The sequence below is a fragment of the Solanum stenotomum genome, chromosome 11 (assembly GCF_019186545.1).
Source record: "Solanum stenotomum isolate F172 chromosome 11, ASM1918654v1, whole genome shotgun sequence".
NCBI lineage: Eukaryota > Viridiplantae > Streptophyta > Magnoliopsida > Solanales > Solanaceae > Solanum > Solanum stenotomum.
The window spans coordinates 56,124,744-56,144,091 of NC_064292.1; the positions used below are offsets into that span (position 1 = coordinate 56,124,744).

Consider the following 19,348-nt stretch of genomic DNA (forward strand, 5'->3'; position numbering starts at 1 on the left):
TTCAGTCAGAGATCTATTCGAAATAGCCTATGCAAAGTAGGAGTAATTAGTAAAGTTGCAACACACTCTCCTCCCCAAACTCTACTTATAGAATTTCACGGAATATATTATCATTGTTGTTGGTACAACTTAAATCAACTTACCTAGGAACCACTTAGGACAATTTACTAATTACTAATGACATGCAAGATACAAATGGCAAATATGAAACATTACACACTAATTTTACTATGCATCAAGATCATTAAAATCAACTGAAATTTAAAATTTTATTTTCCACATGGATCGATGAGGGGAACAAGAACACACTAATCCAGGGTTAAGGGTGGATTAGTGAATAATGATGTACTAGAGCCATAATACAACAACAACGACACCTTAATCTCAAACAAGTTTAGATCGTCTATATGAATCAATCCTCAAAGTTCTGGCAAAATGTCTTTCTCCTCTAAGCAGAAACCTATCTGGAAAGAACAGATAAAAAGAAGAGTCAAAGAAAGAACTATAATGATTATAACAAAAGGCCGTTAGACACGCTGTCTAGAGGTATAAATTCAATTAAAAGAAATGATGATTATAAAGCAGCATAACAGTGATATGAAAAAAATTTAATGAATGAAGGGAATAATATATGGTTGTAGGGGGTGGGGTTGATCAGAAGTCTTTTAAAGTTAGAAGGGCTGAAAATCAAGTTCTGGAAAGCTATGTTGCTTGAGACGATAAAGTTTTCGATCAGAAAAACGTACACTTATATCTTTGCTTTCAGAAGTCTAGCTTTCAGCTCATCAGCCACAGCATCAATGAACTCTTCAGTGTTTACATATTGACGTCTAGCGACCCTGTAAGGTGTCAATAACACGCAAAGTTTAATGACGACAACACAAAGGGTTAACTTCAGAACAATGAAATGCGATGCATGAGATAAAAGTAGGGAGCTCACTTGGATCCGTGGATAATAAGTGCTAGATCTTTGGTCATTTTCCCGTTTTCCACTGCACCGATGCAAGCTGCTTCTAGTTTCTTGGTGAAATCTAAGAGTGCAGCATTGTTGTCCAACTTTGCCCTGTTAAACATAATGATTATTTATTCGGTAATTCTATCATTAAAAATCTAAGTGCATCCTCGAGTATTAGTGGTGCACAATCTGAAACACGATGGACCAATGGTCTGAATCCATGGTGTGTGCCTAATCCACACATCACGTGACCAAAGTCCTGGGGGGGGGGGGGGTGCTAAGCAGAGCAAATTAGGTACCAGAATGTCCTACCTATGTGCAAGTCCACGAGTCCAAGCAAAAATCGAGGCAATGCTATTTGTGCTGGTTTCACCTCCTTTCTGATGAACCCTGTAGTGGCGTGTAACAGTTCCATGGGCTGCTTCTGCTTCCACGGTCTTTCCATCCGGACATATCTGCACCAAATATTCCAACCCCATTTGAACCCAAAATAAAGTCGCAAATCAGCAATGAAGCCAAAATGATCCAACGAACGATGAGTCTTATTTTCTAGAAAATGTAAGACCTGCTGCATCTAAGCAAGGATTTCTCAAATAATCATATGAAATCATAAGATAAGAGACTCAACAATAAAGGAACTGGGAGCAGCAGGGGAAAATGGAAGCAAATAAAGAACATACCAGGATCGATGTCATCAATCCAAGCGATCCAAATCCTATTCAAGCAATAAACAATATAAGAACGATTACGAGCATTAAAATAGGTAGCAAAAGTGAAAATTGAACAAGTAAACTTTTTCATATTGAAAGTCCAAAATGTATTCTAGATTAGATTTATAAATCGTTAGGAAGCAGGCCAAGCATACCTTGTGCTAAGAAATCACTCTGTACATCTCCATCATAGTTTTTACATGCCCATACATAACCACCATCACTTTTTAAAGCATAAGCAACCATATCATCGATGAGGCGATGTTCGTACCTATTTTGATGAATTCAAGCATTTAGCAATCTCCATCATTTACAATCATTAACAAGAATCAGTTATTGGAAATGAAAAGTCGGATGCTTACCAGATTCCAGCTTCTTCAAACTTTGACTTCCATTTTGACTCGTAAACTTCCTGGAATATATCCTTGAATCTTCAGAAAAAGATCATAAAAGTAAGAAGACAAACCCCAAAATAGAAGGGGTCGTGAAGACATGCAAATAGAGGTAACAAGGTAAAGGAACAATCCAATTTAAAAGGTGAGTGTGCAGAAAAATATAGAATAAGATCAACGCTGGCCATACCTTCCGTCGTATTTCTTAAGGATGGTATTTTTTGTGCTAAGATAGAGTGGCCATTTCTTTTGGTATGCCATGTTCATAGAAGCTTCAGCAAAAGAGCAAATAGACTGCACCGAAAGAAAAAAATAGCAAAGATGCATAACTCCAGGCATTCTAATTATCTGTTTTAAGCTATGTTACTCGGACCGTGCATGTGGGATCCTCCAAAAGTAGTGAATTTTTGGAGGATCTGACACAGGCAAGACAACAATTTTGGAGAGACAGAACAACATAGGTTTTAGGTATACTCAAACCTCATCCGTGTTGTACATGGATAGAGCTACTCCACCAGCACCAGTGAAGTTGTAAACCTCGAACTCGGTCTTTTCATCTGTCCCTTCTGGTACTGCAATCATGTTCAATACAATATCTCAGCAACATTTTCAAAACAAAATCACTAAAAAAAAGTAGTAAACGAACTGAAACCAATATACTCATAGACAAACTAGAGTAGAGCAAAAATATCTTAGCAGAGTTTCGGAATCATACAGGTTCATGCAATTATACTGATACAGATGGGCAAAACTTTACCAAATACTAATTTGAGTTTTCCAGCTCCTTGAATCACTGTATCAGTAGCTCGATATTGATCACCAAAAGCATGTCTGCCAATGCATATTGGTTTTGACCAACCTGATGTGAGTTATATCTATGTAAGTCAGAGAGAATCAAGTGAACAACTAACACAGCTAGAACTTCAGCAAATAAAACATACCAGGAACAAGTCGGGGGATGTTTTTGCAGAGGATTGGTTCCCTGAACACCGTACCTGCGAGAAAATAGCCAATAATAATGGATATCTTCAATTTCATACAAAGATATCACCCACCAAAACTGGTAGAGAAGGAGACTCACCATTCAGAATGTTCCTAATTGTCCCATTTGGGCTCTTCCACATATGCTTCAAGTTAAACTCTTCCATACGGGCCTCATCTGCAAATGCATTAACGTACAACTTTAATCTAGTTTCAACATCTTATATTATCTATTTGCGGGATTTTATACTTTAAGGAACTTATGATTTTCTCAAACTTTCTTCAATCAAATTGTCGCATATAGTTCCTTAATGTAGGTTCTAAACACGTAAATTTTAAAGATTAACGAATAGATGTCAGATATGACACTCAAATTTGATGGTCTATCCGTTGTACTATGAATAGCATCATTAATCCAGGACCAGCAGGTTAATAAAATCAAATAAACCACACGGAAAAATGTAAGCACCTGGAGTGATGGTTGCACACTTAATAGCTACATTATACCTGCAATTTTTCAGTTCAAAACATAATAAGGCTGGATTTATAAAGATCAAACATTCAGTAATCGATGGAAAGATTAGAGAAAGTCAATATATGAGCTTGGTCCTAAAACAAGCGCTCTTTCATTAAGCAGAAATTTAGAGATAGAAAGAAGTGGATACATACTTCAAAGTAGCCTCAGCGCTTTCAATTGTAACCTTATCATCTGTGGCATCACGGTGAGGAAGGCCAAGATCGAAGTATTTTATATCCAACTCCAGAAAAGGCAAGATGAGCTAAAGCTTAAAAGAGAATTCAAATGTAAGCAACTGTGAAATGAACACGAGAGTATAGAGACAGGATATTCTACTGACATATACATAAGGCAAAACAACTTGTTACCTTATCCTTAATTAATTTCCAAATGACACGGGTCATTTCATCTCCTGCATTACATAGCCAGGTAAATAAACATCAGAAAATGAAAATATACATTCCTTGACAGTTAAGAGGAACCAACGAGTAATGCAGTGGACCAAACTAATTTATCATATATATAATGATGTAATGTGAACTTTTATCATACTTTGAAGGTTGATTATCATTTCACCCTGCTCCTTGAGTACGGCAATAACTACAATTTTTGGAGATGAACTTACTAGTGAATTTAGCTGTTACATATGGTACCAGAGGTGCTTCGGCCTCTGACCTTAAAGAATAGTGAGGAAAACTTAAGCAAGGACGTTGAGCCCCTAAAGGAGGTGTATGTAACACCTTAGGAAACCCCCACATTATCAAAGCATGGAGAGATGTTGGTATGTAAAGAAACAGGTCCTTGACCCTCGTGATGTAAACCCAGTGTCATCAAAAGCGTAAAAAAGCTCTAAGGTCCATTGGGATTTTAAGTGCAAATAAAGCATGAGGTATAATGAAAAAAGGCATAGATGGAAAAAATTGCAAATATATATGTTTTGTTCAAAACTAGTAATTATAAAGCATGAATGACAAATACACGGACAAAGAATTTGAAGTTTTTTTACGATAAAGTGAAATATCAAATTACAGCCTAGAGGTCAATGAAGTGAGTTAGGAACCGTGAGGCCTCAGTTCAGTTTCTAGCGGAAGCAAGAACACTAGGTGATTTCTTCCCATATGAACATAGAGTTACCCGATACCTATGCAAGTGGGAGGTGCACGCAAGTTGGTCTTGACATCACGGTTATAAAAAAATACATATTTTTATGAAATTACAGCCTCCAGATATTAGTGGACTGGTAGATAAAAATGCAAAAAGAAATAAAATAAAATTCCACAGATACTCTTTTACAATGGTTAAGACGAGATGCTTTTCATCCAGAATCAAGGAACAGCATAAAGATCAATTCTTGAACTAAAATCAGTACATATATTGGGATATAACAGCCTACAGTAACTGAAGCAGCTATCTACACACACCAAATGCACCTAGAATTAAGAAACAAAATAAAAAAAAATTCTTGAACTAAAATCACTACATAAATTAGGATATAACAGCCTAGTGAAACTGAAGCAGCTATTTACACACATCAATCAACATGCAAAAGAAGCAGGACATATTTTTATGAAATTACAACCACTAGTCAATGAAGCAAGTTGAGAACCATGAGGTCTCAGCTTCACTTTTAGAGGACACAAAAACACTAGGTGATTTCCCCTCACCCTTGCAACCCATGCTGGAATTAGTCGAGGTGTGTACAAGCTAGCCCAGACACCACAATTACAAAGAAAAAACACATATTTTTATGAAATAATCCATAAATACTCTTTCTGAGTGATTAAGAACAGACCCTTCTCACCCATAATCAAGAATCAGCATAAAAATCAATTCTTGAAATAACATCACCACATAAATTTGGATATAACAGCCTATTGAAACTAAAGCAGCTATTTACACACACCAAATTCAGCCAGAATCAAGAATCAGCATAAAAATCAATTCTTCAACTAAATTCACTACATAGATTTTTATATAACAGTAAATTGAGACTAAATCAGCTATTTACACACACCAAATTCAGCCAGAACCAAGAAACAACATAAAAATCAATTCTTGAACTAAAATCACTACATAAAGTTGGATATAACTGCCTATTGAAACTAAAGAAGCTATTTACACACATCAAATTCAAGATCAGATACTACTCAGATGGAAAAAAGAAGCACAGAGTGATAGAGAAATAAGAATCTGACCGTCCATTTCAACTATGGGGTTAGCCACTTTGATCTTTTGAAAAGCCATTTTTAGTGAAAAATTGAGATCAAGAACTGGAAATTCTGGTAATATAAAGAGTAATGGTGTTTGATAAAGAAAATTTCGCCGGCGGGAGAAGCTTAAATTGTAACAAAATGGAGAAAAAATAAAATTACTTTGAAAAGGTTGAGGTTTTGACAAATTGGAAATAAAAACAAAGTGATATGACATTAATGTAGAAGTATATTGTACCATGAATTTTCAACTACTTATTTGTCCAAACAACAACCTTCACATGTGATACTCATTTTTGACAACAACATTCTTGGAAATTCCGTCGAGCAGAAATTTTAATTTTGAGTATGCACATATAGACACCTTGATTTATTTTATTGTATGAGTTAAATATTTTAAATTGTGAAATGATTATCTAGATTCCTCAAACATTTATGTGTCATGTCAGATTTGGGTACTAGGGACGAGCTAAAGTGTTTAATGTCAATTGAGACTATAAACTGAGATGCGTAGATGTGGATTTTCAAAATTGGAGTGTTTACTTGTGACTTGTGAGTCAAAGTTAAATTTGGGCCTAACCCATCGGTGGCCCCCTAAACTTGGCACGATCTTTCACTTTGACACCTTAACTAGGCTTTGTTCATTTTAGACACCTCATGTCACGCTCAACTATGTTATTTTGACACTTTTTTCACTAGCACATGTTCACTTCAAGTGCGTGTTAACCAAGCGTGTCCATGTGGATTAGATGCCCAATTATATTATGCCAACTCATTAAAAGACTATCATATTAAAGAGGAAAAATAAGAATTAAAATACATGACAAAGTAACCAATGAATAAATGACATATGGTCTTTTTATCCCAAAAAATTAAATTAAATATTTGACAAATTTAAAGAAAAATGCAACCCCCACAACATCCCCAGTCATCTTCTCCATTGTATTACTCCATTTTTATTATTTTTGAGCTTTATTCTTTCTGTCATAACCCCACACCCACACAATCTACTCTATCATATTCCTTCATTTTCATTACCTTTTCCGTCACACCCATAACCACGCAGCCATCTTTCCTGTTTTATTCCTCTTTTTCATGATTTTTTTCTGTCATATTCCCTATTCATTGCACCCTCCCTTAGGGCTAAAAGGTGCAAATGTATAACAACAATGGTTCATATTTTAAGGATTGTGTCTCTTTTTCTTTAATTTTGTGATATTTGCAGTTTAATTAGGGCTCAAGGTTAGTGAGATTAACATTTACATAGTAAAAATTGAGATTTTTTGGCTCCTATTTTAGGATTATTGTGGGTGAACTTTACATGATTTAGGGTGTTGTTGATATGAGTTCGATTTCTTGTTTCTTTTTGGGTCTATCTGAGTTTGTAGTGCGAAATTGAAATTGAAATTATTATAACAAAAAACTTTAACCTCAATTGAAGTACTTTAAGCTTTGAGAAATAATGGGAGAGATAATGACTATAAAATGGGAAAGAAGAAGAGAAAAAATAAAATAAAATAAAATAGACTAAATAAGTCCCTCACGCGTCAATAGCGAGTGTATAACACTCACTTTGCCATGTCAGCTGAAAGTGTCAAAATGACACAACGGAGCCTGACATGAGGTGTCTAAAATAAACAAAGCCTAATTAAGGTGTCTAAGTGAAAGATCGTGCCAAGTTTAGGGGGCCACCGATGGGTTAGCCCTTAAATTTGAGTGTATGTTTATGTATTATGCCTTGTTTTAATTTGTTAACTAATGTTCAATGTGAATTTGGACAATGAGTCTTCAACTTTTTGCAATAAAATTTACATGTTTTGAAACTACATAAAAAAATATTAGAATTAATAATTAAAAATACATTTTGCGGGTTTTCTACTTAAACTATTAGATTTTCACTTTTTTAAATTTGAACTATTACCAACTATTTATCAAAACGTCCCTCAATTATCAATTATTTCTTTTCCCGAATGAAATATCATCATCGTTCAGATAAAAAAAATAAAATAATTAATAATTAAATTATATTTCAATAAATAATTGATAATAGTTTAAGTAGAAAACGCGAGAGCACTTAAGGTTGACTATGGTTTAACACTACCCTAAGGTTGGAGGATCCGTTAGATATCAAGAGGAAAAAATGAAAAAGATATTTTTAATGACAATAATAATATTCGACCAAAAGTTTGACTAAAGTAGATTTTTTTTTTAAAAATAATTAAATAGTCAAACACAAATTTGTCATTTTCCCAATATTCAAATATGAAATATTTAGGAACTAACCATATTTGTTGATTCTATGTATTGAGAGCCAAATAAAAAAAGCGAAGAAATCAATTACCATATTAGCTAAAAAAAATTAAGGGAAACTATTGAATTCTTTTCCTATAAAGAACTTCCTAATGAAATTACCAAAAATGTTAATTTGTGTTTTAAATATCTCCTTTAAAAATTTATTTATCTTTTCTTATTTTTATTCACTTTTTATTTCAATTTTAGTGTGAAAATATGAGAAATAAAAAGAAAGAAGGGTTAATGAAAAAAGAAAAAAATAAAAAATTTAAGACTATTTTGTGATTATATTGTAATTTATTTTTTGTGTCTGCAAAAAAAAAGGGGCATCTAAGATAAATTTTACAAGATGAGTGACAAAATAAAATTTGATTATCAAGAAAATAAATTCAAATTATCCGTTTAAATAAAGATGGCCAAAAATAATTTTCATGTGTGAAAAGAATTAAATATGCCCTTTAACTTTGCAAAACTGTCAAATATACCTACATGAATTTTATTTTCAAAATTATTTTTTCACTTTCATTAGACAAAAAGGATATATCTGGGTCATTTGTGTAATTGTAAGGGTATATGTGAGTCACTTTTATAACGAAGGGTATGTCAGTTCTAAATCGCAAAGTTGAGGGGTATATCAAACCCTTTTTCTTTTCATTTTTAGTGTGATAATATGATAAATAAAAAGAAAGAAGTGTGAATGAATAAAGGAGGAAAATGTAAGAAAAAAATTTAAGACTATTGTTTTTGCGATTACATTGTAAGTTATTTTTTTCGTATCAATGAAAAATAGGGAATCTATACTAATTTTTCAAGAAGATGGGTAAAAAAATAAATTTAATCATTAAGATTATAAACCCAAATTATTTATTGAATTAAAGAAGGGAAAAGAAAAAAAAGGAAAAAAAAAACTCATGTGTGAGAAGAATTAAAAATACTTCTTAACTTTCCAAAAGGATCAAATATACCTACATAGATTATTTTTTTAAAAATAAAATCAAATAAATATACAACAATAACGATAACATATACAGTGAAAAAATAATTAAATAAATATATAAATCATAATTAATTTTTCACTTTCATTAGACAAAAAGTGTATAATGAGTCATTTAATAGGAGTATATGTGAGTCACTTTTGTAACGAATGTATATAAATTCTAAATCGCAAAGTTGAGACATATATCATGTCCTTTTTCTTTAATTCTTTTGGGGTCGAGTCAAGTCTATCCTCTTTTAGTTGAGTTTTGTACTGATTAGATTAAATATTTAAAAAATGGTTAAAAATTGTGATTTTATTATTAGAAAAGATAATTATGTGATTTTGATGGAAAAAAGTCATAATTATATTTCTATATATGAAATACAACTTAGGTGCAATTTAAATAAACTATATATAAATAACAAACCATATACACTAATCTCAAACCAAATATTTTGTGAGAGAAAAACAAAACACATTACAATTCTTATCTTGTGTTCACACTTTGTATTCTTTAGAATTCCCCCCTAATTTTTTACAATTCAGATTCTATGTGTCAGTCACATGTTAAGTCAATGTATTTTCTACTATATAAATAGACCACTTACATTTCTTTCTCTCTATCTCTATTCATCAATCAAAAGGTGTGTAAAAATCTCTCTCTTATATATTTATTTTGTCTTTGTTTTATTTTAGTTGTTTCTTATATAAATTGTTTGTGTAAATAATAAATCAAATAGTTTAACGCTTGATTTTTTGTGTTTCTTTTGTTATTTGTTTTAACAAAAAATTAGCAAAGAAAAATGACAGATTCTGGGGAAGAACACGTTGGAGAATCATCGAATTCCCAAAAGAAATCAAAAAAGCAAAGACAGTGTCATAGACACACTATGGAACAAATTCAAAGACTTGAAGCGTAAGAACAATTTTTTTTTAAAAAAAAGAATTTAATCCTTCATATATGTTCAATCTTTTTTTGTTTGTTTGTTCAAAGAGATGATGTTATTTTCATAAAATGCATGAATGATAAAATTAAAATTCATTAGCGATATAGTAATTTATTTTCTATATGTGTTATTTGTGCATTAATTTATGTTTAATTTTTATTGATTTCAAGTATTGCTTTTTTCTTTTGTTCTTTATATATCCATTGATATTTAGTAAAAGATCTGTACTTTTGATTTTGCTATTCAATTTTTTTTTATTGAATTACTAAAATGATTCAAATATAATTTATTTGGATGATTCATCTATCATGTAGATACATTTTTATAAATGAATCAGTCTGTTCTTGATTATTCATTAATAACTTTAACATAAGGGGATGAATTTCTTTAATTTTAATGTCTTTCTCATTTTTGTACCAAAAAAACAAACAATCTCTTTCTCATGGTGTTAGATACCTCTTTTGAGGCTTGATTAATTCAGATTTACATAAAAAAAAATTCACTTTAGGACCCAACTAATCCAGATCGCATCGAAAAATTTCACTTTAGAACCCGTCTAATCTTGATGTGTGTTGTAAAGTCTACTTTAGGACTCGTTTAGTTCATATTTGTATCAGAAAGTCTCACTTTGGGGGATAAATCACTCTATACCAAAGATGACAACTCCAACCATAGGACTGAACACGAGACCTCTAATTAGGATAAATGGATACTTACTGCCGCTCAATCTTTGGTGAGTATATGGCACATGATCTAGGACCCGACTAATCTAAATTCAAGTGGGGAATTAAGTCCTATTTTAGGGGTAAAAGGTTCCTTACCAAGGAGGCTTTAGTTCCAACACATAAAGTCTTTTTTGTTCTTTGCATTTTTAGGGGTTTTTGTTTTTTTTTTAAAAATGAACAATAATGTTTTTTTTTAAATTTTGAATGAAGATTTTTCAAAGAATGTCCACATCCAGATGAGAACCAACGAAACCAATTGGGTATGGAAGCCGGGCTTGACCCAAAGCAGATCAAGTTTTGGTTTCAAAACAAAAGGACTCAAACAAAGGTAATTTTAATTAATTAGTTCTTTTTCTATAAATTCAGATATACTTAATTATGGCTTATTATTATTATTGTTGTTGTTGTTGTTGTTATGCAACGGCAAGTTAGTATTTGTTTTGTTTCTTTTGCAATAAATTGTGCAAAAATCTAGAAAAAATGGCTAATTAAAAGTAGGAGCGGTTAAATGGCCAAGCTAGTGAATCTCTTGTGTTAGACCCCAAAATTATTTCTCTAAATTTGGTTAAGTTGATAGAATGTGGAAATAAATACGACAATTTCTTATTATTAATTAAGTTATTTACTTCCACTTTCATTTTTGTTTTTCCCCTCTATGTACAATTAATTTCATTAGGGGTATCAAGCTGCTAAGGAAGTTCTCTGACCTAATGTAACGTCTGAGGCTAGTGTGAAAGTAAGTTTTGATTCACAGGTCATTTAGAAGAGAGGAAGTCTCAGATATCTTGGTTCTATTATCCAAGGAAATGGGGAAAATGATGATGACATCATACATTGTATAGGTGTAGGGTAGATGAAATGGATAGTTTGTTGATTGTCTATTCTGCTTTACTATTAGTAGTAAACTAGTATTACTCTTGTAGTTTCTTTGTCGTTTTAGTTTGGTTATTATCTGTGGTTATTTTTTACACTTTGTTATCATGTATCTTGTTATGATTATTGTTTAGGATGATTTGTCAGGTTCTCCATAGTATTTTGTCATGATTGTCTTCATTTACGTTATTTTTTCCTATTCTACTTTGGATAATTTTTCTTGAGTCGAGGGTCTATTGGAAATAACCACTCTACCTCTAAGGTAATTGTCAGGTCGGTGTACATTGTACCCTCCCCAAACTCTACTTTGTGGGATTACATTGGATTTGTTGTTACTTAATAACATTTTTGGTCCTTCAATTACTATAAAATTCTAATTTTGATACCAGTAATATCTAGCTAAGTACATAAATCTTCAATTAATTTAAATGTGCACTTTTGATCCCTTTATTTGTGAATATTCACAAATTTAACATAATGATTAATTGTACAATTACTTAATTACCTATGTGTTATATTAAGTTTTTATTATTACTTTATATTTGATGGTCATATAGTTTTAAAAGTAGTTCATACTACATACATCATATATAAAAGTACTAGAAACACACATTTCAATTGATTGAAATTTAAATGTGATTCGTCAAATCTCACAAGGACCAAAATAATTATATACCTATATTTTAGGGATGAAAAATGCTATTTGTTAAGGAACTATATATTCATTCTCTTTCTACATTTAATTAACACATTATATAATATATGATTTTGTTTATCTATATATACATATATGATTAATTTTTGTTTTATTTCATCAGACACAAAATGAGAGATCCGACAACAATACTCTTCGAACAGAAAATGAAAGATTTCTTTGTGAGAATATGGCAATGAAAGAGTCAATGAAGAATATTATGTGCCCAAAATGTGATGGACCACCCATTGGAAAAGAAGAAAGGGCACGTAATTTAGAAAATATGAAAATGGAAAATCAAAGGTTGAGAGAACAGGTAAATCTTTATTTATCCGGTTCATTTTACTTTATTTTATTTTTGTTGTTAATTTATTTATTTTTCATGAAAAGAATTAATTATATATAACAAAAGACACAACAGATTCATATTTTGAAATTGATGATTAATTCGATCTTTAAGTTATTTAGCACATAACTCACGTTGTACTTTGAAATGAAAGGGGTCATATATAACATATTTGTTGAGCTTTTAGTCGGATTTTATATGTATAAGTCTATATTTCACCTCGAAGATATATATTGAGGTGGATGAAAGCATCTCATAAGTACCAGGTTCATTTGAATCTTATATTTCTTACGTAGAGCATAGATATATGTAAAAAAATCACTAAAATATAAGTAAATATTATATTTGAATCCATAATTTTATAAATACAACAAATTAAGCGTTAGATGCATACTACCAAGGATTGTGATGGTTTGAATAAGGTTCCATAACCCTTAACCAAGGGTCTTAGGTTTGAGCTTTGGTACGAAAAAAATTCTGACAGGAAGTGTTTCTCCTTTTAACGGGATTTACATGATGCTAATTTGAATTTGCGGAAGCCCTAATGTGGGTACTGAATACTAGGTGAAACTTTTCCCAAAAAATGTTAAATACCTAAAAAGGCCTAACTCATCTAGTTTAAATTTTGAATTCATTTTTGCCCCCCGCTTCTGATTTGCACCTACCCTTGACAAGAGATCATATTGATCTCACCATCAATTAATTGAATGAAAAGGATTTAAGTTATATACACTAATATCAAATTATTTACTCTAATCTTTTTAGGTTCTCAAATCTCTTCTATTATAAATAATTACCTATTATTGTAAGTAAATTAACTTTAACAATTTTCTTTTGCAGCATGAAAAAATATCAAATTTCCTCTCAAGTGTTCTTGGAAGGTCTTTTGTGATGGGTTCAAATTTGACACCACCAAAATCAACTCTTCAAACTTCATCAAATTCATCTGATGAAAGTTTATTGAGTCAAATATGTAGCTCTCCTATTGGATATCCTCCTCAAGAAAATAATCATAATAATAATAATGGTCTAGCACATTCAATAAATATTAATAATATCCCAATAATGTCTCCATCACGACAAGAACATTATGAGTTTCATCATGATAATAGGCAGAAAACAGATATGTTCGAAATTGTTGTTGCTTCTATGAATGAAATGTTTGAACTTTTGCAAATGAATGATCCAATTTGGGTAGATTCATCAAGTGATGGGGGATGTTTTATTCATCGTGAGAGTTATGAAAGAATATTTCCAAATTTGAATCGACCTTACAAATCAGCAACTGCTCGAATTGAATCATCAAAGGATTGTGGAGTTGTGTCAATGACTGCAATTGAGTTGATACATAGTTTTCTTGATCCAGTAAGTTTCTTGAACGCTTTCATGTTATAACTATTTAGTTTACAAGTGATATTATCTGCTTTAGATCTAGGTTGAGCTAAGAACATGGACAATGAGTATTTATTTTGATATGTAGTTATTATTACTATTGTTTAATCATTTATCATATACTTAAAATGATTGACTTGCATATCCAGGTCAAATGGATGAACTTGTTTCCTACTATAGTCACAAAAGCTAGGACTATTGAAGTTCTTGATTCTGGAACTTTGGGAGGCTCTATACAATTGGTAAAATATTGATCCATCTTTTAAATTTGTTTCCCTAGGAATTAATAAATATTAAAATTACTTCATAAAAATGATTTAATTTTTCTTGGTTTTTGAAAACAGATGTATGAAAAGTTGCATATTTTATCTCCTTTAGTGGAAGCTAGAGATTTTTTCTTCATACGTTATTGTAGACAAATTGATCCAACAACATGGATTATGGTAGATGTTTCATATGATTTATTCAATGAGATTCAAAGTGGCGTACCTTCTTATTCTTGGAAGTTTCCTTCTGGATGTGCGATTCAAGATATGGGCAATGGCCAAAGTATGGTACGAATCATTTCCTCTACATATGTCACTATTTATATAAAAAGATAACCCCATGTACTAAGTTCTCTCTATACACGAGGGCCAGATTATAATGGTCTATTATATGCAGTCTTACCCTACATTTCTGCAAGAGGTTGTTTCCACAACTCAAACGCGGAACATATATATATCACTATTTATATGTAGCTTATTTTCCAAAGAGTGTTACCTAGTTAAAAATTTACTCGTACCAATGCATATCTCATGATATCTATTATTCTTAATATGGTATAAGAATCACACCTATTTTTATTCTAGCTTTATCCAATTTTAGATCCTCATGTTATATTATTCAGGCTCCAAACTTTCAACCTTGAACGTGCGTGGGGGTTATTTAAGTGTCCCTATATAGGCTTAGAAAATGATCCTTTTGTCTCAATGTATGCCCTTGGACAATCCAACCAACAACCTTATAGGTCATATTTTGAGACTAAGTTAAGATTCAATATAACCATCTTTTTAACATGCTATCAATTTGTCAGACCTATCACTATTATTCTGAACTTAACAATGTTGAACCCCGTCCCATATTATGTTATTCATGCTTCAGAAGTTCAAATCTAAACAATCTTTACCTCATAACATCCACTACTAAAAAAAAAAACGAATTTCCAACATACATTCCTAATTATTTGCCAATGAGGTCATTATTTTTATTTTGTTTTCTTGATTATTTTCATCTCTGGTAGGTTACTTGGGTGGAACATGTTCAAGTAGATGAAAAAAAGCAGGTTAATCATATCTTTAGAGACTTGTTGTGTGATCGTCAAACATATGGAGCTAAAAGATGGATAGTTACACTTCAAAGGATGTCCGAGAGACACAATTTTGCAATGAGTGCAACATGTCCTACTAGGCATGACTTCAAAGGAGGTTCGGTTTTATGTTCCCTTCTTTATATATTTACGACCTTTTGTATTTTAATTTATAACATATTATAAGGATCTATGTCAAATTTCCCGTCACCTCAAGGCGGCTTTAATTGAAAATAAAATTTTGAAGGGGGTCAAATTCATCCCTTTATCCTTGTTTATTTGAAACATGATCTTCTTTAAAGTTTTTTTTTCTTTTATTTAAAAGGTGTGTTTGGCACAAAAGAAGAAGTTTTTTTTAAAAATAAGTTACATTTTATGTTTGACTAGAGAAAATGTTTTCTAACTAAAGGGGCAAAAAAAAATGATCTCTTCTTTTATTTTTGGGCGGAAGTCATTTTTTTTTTACAATTATCTCAATTTTTAACTTGAAACATGTCCTTTTTAAAGTATTCTTTTTCTTTAGGGGTGTGTTTGGTATGATGATCCCCCCCTCCCCCCCCCCCCNCCCCCCCCCCCCCCCCCCCACCACCAATAATTAGTCAATTCTCTCTTTTTTTTTGGAAGTCATTTTCCTTTGCAATTATCTCAAGTAGCTATTAACGCCATATCAATTCTTTAACGCCACTTGGATATTACTATCATCTTTTACACTCAAAGATCTCATCAAAACACTGTCCAGTCTATTAATTATCAATCTTCAATAAAAAAAAATTTTTCTAGAAAATATCTTCATTCTCCAACCAAGCATGGAAAATAAAAAATTATTTCCTGAAACAAATTATTTTCCAAAAAACATAAACACACCCCTATCTGGCTTACTTATTATTATTGTTATTATTACTTTCCTATTGATTTATCCTTCGATTTTTGTATTGCATGTTGTCTCCTTAGCTTCGATTATATCACTACTATATTTGCTTTACATATGTGAATTTTGATATACTTGACTTGAGATGAAGATTTGTCAGAAACAACCTCTCTACCATCTCAAGGTAGGGAGTAAATATTTCGGACACACCACAATCCCAGACTTCACTAGTGAAATCACATTGGATATGTTATTGTAATATTTTTTTTCTTTCAGTGTTTAATGATCCAGAAGGGCTGAAAAATACAATACAAATATCTCAAAGGATGGTGAAGAGTTTTTTTGAAATCCTAAATATGACAGACAAATTAGATTTTCCAACTTCATCACAACTAAACAGTGGAGATAGGATTTCTATAAGAAAAAATGAAGAAATTACCCAAACAAAAGGCTTTATTGCCACTGCTGCTACTTCCCTGTGGATTCCCCTTTCATTCCAAGATGTCTTCAATTTCTTCAAAGATGACAAAACAAGGAGTCAGGTATGTATCAAACCTTTTTATAGTAACGTCGTTTGTTTAGATATTTTTTAGTTGGTATATCAATATATTGTTATAGAAAACATAATAATATAACATGATATTGATATCGGTTCCAAATAAAACTTTCATGCTATATTAAAATGGTCAAGGGTATTTCAAAAACAATCCCTCTATCTCTAAGAGGGAGCGGTAAGGTATGTGTTAAATTTATCCTTTCTAGACTCCACCTTGAGGGATTTCACAGGATATGTTGTTGTTGTTCTATATTATAGTGAAATATTGTCATAGGAAATGATTGCCATATAAGGGTATGACCGTATGTATCTTTGCACTGAATATTCAATTTTTAATGCAATGAATCAAACGTCTGATAAAAAAGTAATTTCTACATTTTGAATCCCTGTATAACTTGTTAACCAAATGACCCCTAAAAATACACATAGAAATTGACTTTTTTCAGTCCCTGTATAGATTTTCATGTGAAACTATAAAAAAGTCACAAATATGAGAATCTGAACTCATAATTTTAAAATCAAAATAAAATGAGCTCAGTGTTAAAATTTTTTGAAATCGTTAATTAAAGTCTCGAATTCGACTGATTTACTAAATTTGTGTTCCATGTTATATTATCTACATGTTTTACTAGTCTTGGCATCAATTGTAAATATATTTTTTTAATTATAAGTTCTTAAACATTACTCATCTCACAAACTAATTTTGACTATTGAATTATGATATTGTTTATCTTTTGATTATTACTTTTTTCCAGTGGGATATTTTGACCGGTGGACTTAAAGTAATGGAGTTAGCTCGAGTACCAACAGGAACTTTTCCCGGAAATTGTATTACAATCATTCAGGTAATTGTCATATTTATTTATTTATTTATAATATTTTATTTTCTGCTTAAATTATTAACTAATAGCGACATTTTTCAAAAATCAAATAAAATTACTTACGATTGGATTTATCTTTCTTTTTTTCACATGTAGAAATACCAAATATTTTACATTGTATCTTTTTTTTTCTTTAAGCTTTTTAATCCTTGATTATTAAATCAAAATACATTTACTATGGTCCAATTTCACTTTTGAGTTGTAGTCAATTAACAATAAAAACACAAACAAATCAAAGACTAGCTTTTGTCACCTTTAATTTATATACATTGATAATTTGAATATCTTCTTCGCATTATCGTAACTTAGGCGGCTATTATATATAGAAAGTTGCGTGTGTCGTATTTTTTATATTCATAATTCCACTTGTTTTTTATGTGATCCAATAATTACATGCAACTATATTTTAGGCGAATTAATAATGCTAAATATATTTTACTATATAAAGACAAGAATTAGCTATGAAATTCCTCGTTAACATGTTGTTAAATAACCTATAGCTAACAACATATTTTATAATCCGTTGCTAATTCATTAATAAATAAGATTAGTGGTAGAATATTTTTTTGTTTAGCAATAGAAATTATCCTTCACTATTTCTTATTCTTTTGAGTGTTTACACTGATATTTCTAAATTGTTGCAATGTATATGCAGTCTAATATGCAAAAGGAGAAGTTAGTGCTCCAGGAGTCAAGTATTGATGAAATGGGAGCATTTTTAATCTTTGCACCAATAGAGTTACCAACAATCACTTCAATTGTCAATGGACATGATGCAACAAAAGTTCCCATTTTGCCCTCAGGTATCATCATAAGTCCTGACGGTCGTCTCGTCTCGAATAGGGGCAATACTGCAAACGCACAAAATGGTTCAATTTTGACAGTGACTTTTCAAATATTGATTTGTGATAATATTAATAGTTCAATCTCTCAGCAACAACATATGGAGGCAGTGACTTCTATTCATAGCCTTTTGAGCACCACAATTTTAAAAATCAAAGCAGCATTAGGTTGCTCTGATTAAAAATTGTGATTGTTTAGTTTCATGTTGTTTGTTTGTTTTGAAGATTTTAAAACTTATACAATTGATGGTTTTGAAGGATGATGTATTCCCTTCTTTGTGACTTTTGAAAATCTCAAGACTGTGAGATATGTGTTGTTGCTATTATCTTTTATATTGATAGACATATTTGAGACTTCTCATTTGTTTGGTTTTTAATTTTAGCCTTTTTTTTTTTTTTTGCTCATTATTTTTGTTCTTTGTCATGTTACAATGAAAAGGCTTCATGATTTTGCTAGTCAAATCTAATGGAGTAGTGTATATATAGTATCCATGTGTGGGTGGAATTATATGTTGTGAACAGAGATAGCCCAGAGGCTAGCCAAGTTGTTGAGCCTAGAGCTAAATCACGCGGAGGCTGAATAATTAGACAACCCAATAATAGATTTGCTTGGGATCCAGATTGAGCACACACGCTTACTTACTTCATTTCTTTCTAGGCAATAACTGATCAAATGAGCACCTATATTGATAGGTGGTGATAGAAGGATCTAGTGGAGGGTATTTACTACTTTACTCTAGAATGTTCCTCCAACTGCACTTCTAGAACTATCCTTTCTAGAATATTTTTAGACTTTTCTCTCAACAACACTCATTCTAAAGATCTTTCTTCATTTCTTTA

The 19,348-nt window shown here is 31.4% G+C and overlaps 2 protein-coding genes across 3 annotated transcripts; one reads left to right on the plus strand and one right to left on the minus strand.

Moving 5' to 3' along the window:
* Positions 1–250: 250 nt before the first annotated feature.
* Positions 251–5,966, minus strand: LOC125844764 (isocitrate dehydrogenase [NADP]-like). 2 transcript variants are annotated; one of them, XM_049524097.1, is made up of 16 exons: positions 5,751–5,966; positions 3,924–3,967; positions 3,708–3,817; positions 3,508–3,545; positions 3,139–3,216; positions 2,999–3,052; positions 2,815–2,916; positions 2,538–2,629; positions 2,248–2,351; positions 2,028–2,096; positions 1,821–1,936; positions 1,636–1,670; positions 1,268–1,410; positions 941–1,063; positions 747–839; positions 251–464 (listed from the first exon to the last, which is right to left on the minus strand). In XM_049524097.1, exons 1-15 carry the CDS (start codon positions 5,797–5,799, stop codon positions 749–751), a joined length of 1,248 nt encoding a protein of 415 aa, XP_049380054.1. In that variant the 5' UTR covers positions 5,800–5,966; the 3' UTR covers positions 251–464; positions 747–748. The 2 variants fall into 2 exon arrangements, with proteins under 2 accessions (XP_049380054.1, XP_049380052.1); XM_049524095.1 differs by having other exon boundaries at positions 251–460; positions 5,751–5,943.
* A 3,873-nt stretch (positions 5,967–9,839) lies between these two features.
* LOC125844702 (homeobox-leucine zipper protein ROC8-like) lies at positions 9,840–18,852 on the plus strand. The gene is made up of 10 exons (XM_049524029.1): positions 9,840–9,952; positions 10,919–11,036; positions 12,400–12,591; positions 13,462–13,986; positions 14,163–14,255; positions 14,358–14,567; positions 15,296–15,479; positions 16,506–16,771; positions 17,541–17,630; positions 18,322–18,852. Exons 1-10 carry the CDS (start codon positions 9,840–9,842, stop codon positions 18,688–18,690), a joined length of 2,160 nt encoding a protein of 719 aa, XP_049379986.1. The 3' UTR covers positions 18,691–18,852.
* The last annotated feature ends 496 nt before the right edge of the window (positions 18,853–19,348 follow it).